This window comes from Plasmodium gallinaceum, assembly GCF_900005855.1.
Source record: "Plasmodium gallinaceum strain 8A genome assembly, contig: PGAL8A_v1_87, whole genome shotgun sequence".
Taxonomy (NCBI): Eukaryota; Apicomplexa; class Aconoidasida; order Haemosporida; family Plasmodiidae; genus Plasmodium; species Plasmodium gallinaceum.
In genome coordinates, this window is record NW_021628251.1 from 880,185 (window position 1) to 883,943 (window position 3,759).

At 17.1% G+C, this 3,759-nt stretch overlaps 1 protein-coding gene across 1 annotated transcript; it reads left to right on the forward strand.

The window, feature by feature from the left end:
• Positions 1-1,524: 1,524 nt before the first annotated feature.
• Positions 1,525-3,617, forward strand: PGAL8A_00294300 (ERAD-associated E3 ubiquitin-protein ligase HRD1, putative; the record flags this gene model as incomplete). Its single annotated transcript, XM_028671944.1, has 4 exons — positions 1,525-1,659; positions 1,832-2,095; positions 2,304-3,167; positions 3,354-3,617. 4 exons carry the CDS (start codon positions 1,525-1,527, stop codon positions 3,615-3,617), a joined length of 1,527 nt encoding a protein of 508 aa, XP_028528546.1.
• Positions 3,618-3,759: the final 142 nt, after the last annotated feature.

Below are 3,759 nucleotides of genomic sequence, written 5' to 3' on the forward strand. Positions count from 1 at the left end.
TTTTTAATTTTTTTTTTTTTTTTTTTTTTTTTTTTGAATTTAAATTTTTAGAAAAATAATTAGTATAAACTAAAACGTAGATTAAAATTAAATATTTGTAAAATATATATATGCATAAAAAATTTAAATAAATGCAAATAAAATTTGCTTAAATAAAAACAAAATGAATCTTATTTAAAACTAAGTTCTAAAAAAAATGAAAAATTATAAATATGTTACAAATGAAGAAGAATTCATTTAGATTTAAACACACAAAAAAAAAAAAAAAAAAAAAAAAAATTATAATATATTTAAACTTTAAAATTGTTGTTCATTCAATACTAATAAAGTATAATTATTTAAATTAAAATTTTGTGAAGTTTATATTTTTTTTAAATTACAATAAAATTTGATTTTGCATTAGTAATAGTTTCTCCTATATATATTTCCAAGTATTCCATTTATCTTTTTTATATATATTAAATAAAAAAAACTATTTATGCTTTGAGTGCTCATATAACCTATAAATATTCATCTTATTAACACATTTATATATATCAAAAGTAAAACTATAAGAATTTTTTTATAATTATTTTAATTTATAACGAGAAAAAAATGTACTATAAATTAATTGATTCTTAATATTCATTTAATCTATATAATACACATAATTATAACTAAGTTTTATATTTGAGACAACCATAATCTTTACATTAAACATAAAGTATTATCAAATAAAACTTAATATATTCTGTTTAGTAATTCCAAAAAAAAAAAAAATAAATAAATAATATTCATTGATAGTTATATATATCTTATGACTTCTGAAAATTTTATTATTTTTAATTATACTGTAATTTTTTTTTTTGTATTTATAAATTCCCTTCTAAAATAAAAAAAAAACTGTGTTAACTCAAATAATATTTAAAATTAAGACAATGCAAATTTATTTTTTAGTAATTAAGAATCATTCATTTTTTACAAGAAAAAATGAAAATCTTCTTTTTGATAATTCAAAAAAATAAATAAAGAAGATGTGGATGAAATTCGTAAAAACTTATTTAAACTTTAAACTTTCATTTTATATATTTTTTTATTTAAATTTTAACTTGCATGTGATTATAACTATAAATTATTAAAAAATAATAAAAACAAAAATACAATAAAGTAGAATAAAATATAATATAATATAATTTTGATTTTAAAAAAATAAATTTTCTTAAAATAGAAATAAAAAGCTCCATTGTAAATAAATATATAAAAAAAAATGTGCAATAAAAATTTTTTATAAAAGAGTTTTTATTTATTCTTTCATATATTTATCATTTTATTTATTTATTTTATTTTTTTTTTTTTTAAGAAATTAAATTCTCCTTAATTATTTAAAAAATTTTTATTTAAAAAATTCTATAATATACCTTAAAAGAGATAATTATACGTTTTTCATCCATTTTTAATTTTTTTTTTTTTTTTTTTTAATAATTTTTCCATGAATAGAATATTTTCTTAAGATTTATAATAGAAAAAAACAGAAGTAAATTAAAAATGGAGATAAATATGAGATTATATATATTCTTAAGTCATGTAGGATTAGCTTTTATTTTAATGTATTCTTTTATTAAATATGGAGAATTTTATTCATCAGTAGTTTATTTATCTACTGAAAAGTTTCCTAAAACTGTAAAAAATAATAAAAATATAAAGGAAATTATAATTAATTATTTTTAAGCTAATACATAAAATGATTTCATTTGACTATCATTTTAAGTGTCCAATATATATATATATATATATATGTATATATTCTTTTACTTAATTTTATTTTATTTTTTTTTTTTTTTTTTTTTTTAAGATAATTTATAATTTTTTATTAATGATATTTATAGTATTCTGTAAGTTATTATTAAACATTTTTATTGGAGAATTAAGATATTTAGAAGTAGAACAATTAATAGACAATGCAAGAGCTTTTATAATGGATACAATTTTATTCTTAGTCTTGTCGAAGCCTACTATAAATGGAAAAGAAGTTTCTTCAATTATTTTAATTAAATATTTGTCTATTATTGTTATTCTTAAGGCATATCATCTGGTTTTATATTCTCGAGTTTCCCATGTAATTATAAATATTTAAATAATAAAAAATATATACACTTATAATTTTATGAGCATTTATACATCATACAATTTCATTTTCATTAAATTATTATTATTTTAATTCTTTTTGGAAAAAAAAAGAAAAAAAAATTTATTTTATTTGAATAATATTGTGTGTAACCTAAACTTGCATCAAAAATACTTATAAAAATTTCCTTTTTTTTTAGATATTTGAATTAGGTGTACCGAGAACGAGGGTTTTAGTTAGACTTTTTATTTTCATGTGTTTGCTTTCAGTAGCTAACTTAACTATGTTTACATACTTTTATAAATATTCTTTAAAAAATTCCACTATGTATCTTTGGTTGTTTTTTGAAAGTTTAAGTATATTTGAATCTTGTCAAATATCAATTTTCAAGTTTTTTGTAAATATTATTGATTTAAGATCCCCCAATGGATTACCTTCTAAAGCAACAATTTTGTTTTTTCTAGATATATTACATGATATTATGAGTCTTATTATATTTTTAGTTTTTATTATAGTATTTATTTTAAATAATTTCAGCAATTTACCATTGCATATGACAGCAGATATTATACATGTTGTAAAAACATTAATATCTAGGTTTAAATCATTTCAGAGATATAGAGAATTAACAAAAAATATAGAAAGTAAATTTATTGATGCAACTGAAGAAGAAATAAGAGAAGTAGGTACTTGTATAATATGTAGAGATGATTTAAAAGAAGGATCTAAAAAATTATCATGCTCTCACATATTTCATGTTGAATGCTTAAAATCATGGTTTATACAACAACAAACATGTCCAATATGTAGAAATGAAATCAAACCATACACAAACACAAAAAATAAGAACAATGATACCAATGAAATTGAAAAAAAGGAAGAAAAATTAAACCATATTAGTGTAACAGAAATAATTCATAAAGCACCCTTTTTACCTAACGAGGATTCTCCATATTTAAACGATGTATATCCAATGAATAATTTTAACTTAAAAGAAGAAAACTACGATTGTTTTAAACAAAATATTGATTTAAAGGAACGAATAAAAATATTGAGTGATTTAGTAAGGAATATAATTAAAATACAACATTTTCATTTTTATTTTTAAACTCCTTTTTTATTCATCTCTGTAATTATTATATTACCATGTTTTTGTCATATTGTTTATTTACAATGCATATATTGAATTATTTTTTTTTTTTTTTATGAACGATTCATACTTTAATTATTTTTTTTTTTTTTTTTTTAGTGTGATTATTATAAAGAGTTAAGTTTAGCTTGTTTAAAAGAAATTGATAAAATTAATCACACCACTGTGCCTGCAAATATAATGCTAAGAAATATATATGGTTCTTTAAATTATAATATATTAAACAATACAGAAGAAAATGAAATTCAAAAATATCTAAATAAAATATCACATATACCTCAGATGGATGTGTTTAAGAATTATCTTGAAAAAATTTTAATTACCGATATGAAATACATAAAAGACATTTGTGCATTAATATAGTTTTTTTTTTTTTTTTTTTTTTTTTTTTTTATAAATAAATTAAAATAAAAGGAAAATTTATATTTTTTCTTTTTTTTTTTTCTCCTTTTTGTTTTAGTGTGTTTGTGTTTGTTTTTTTTTTTTTTTTTTTTTTTTTTTTTTA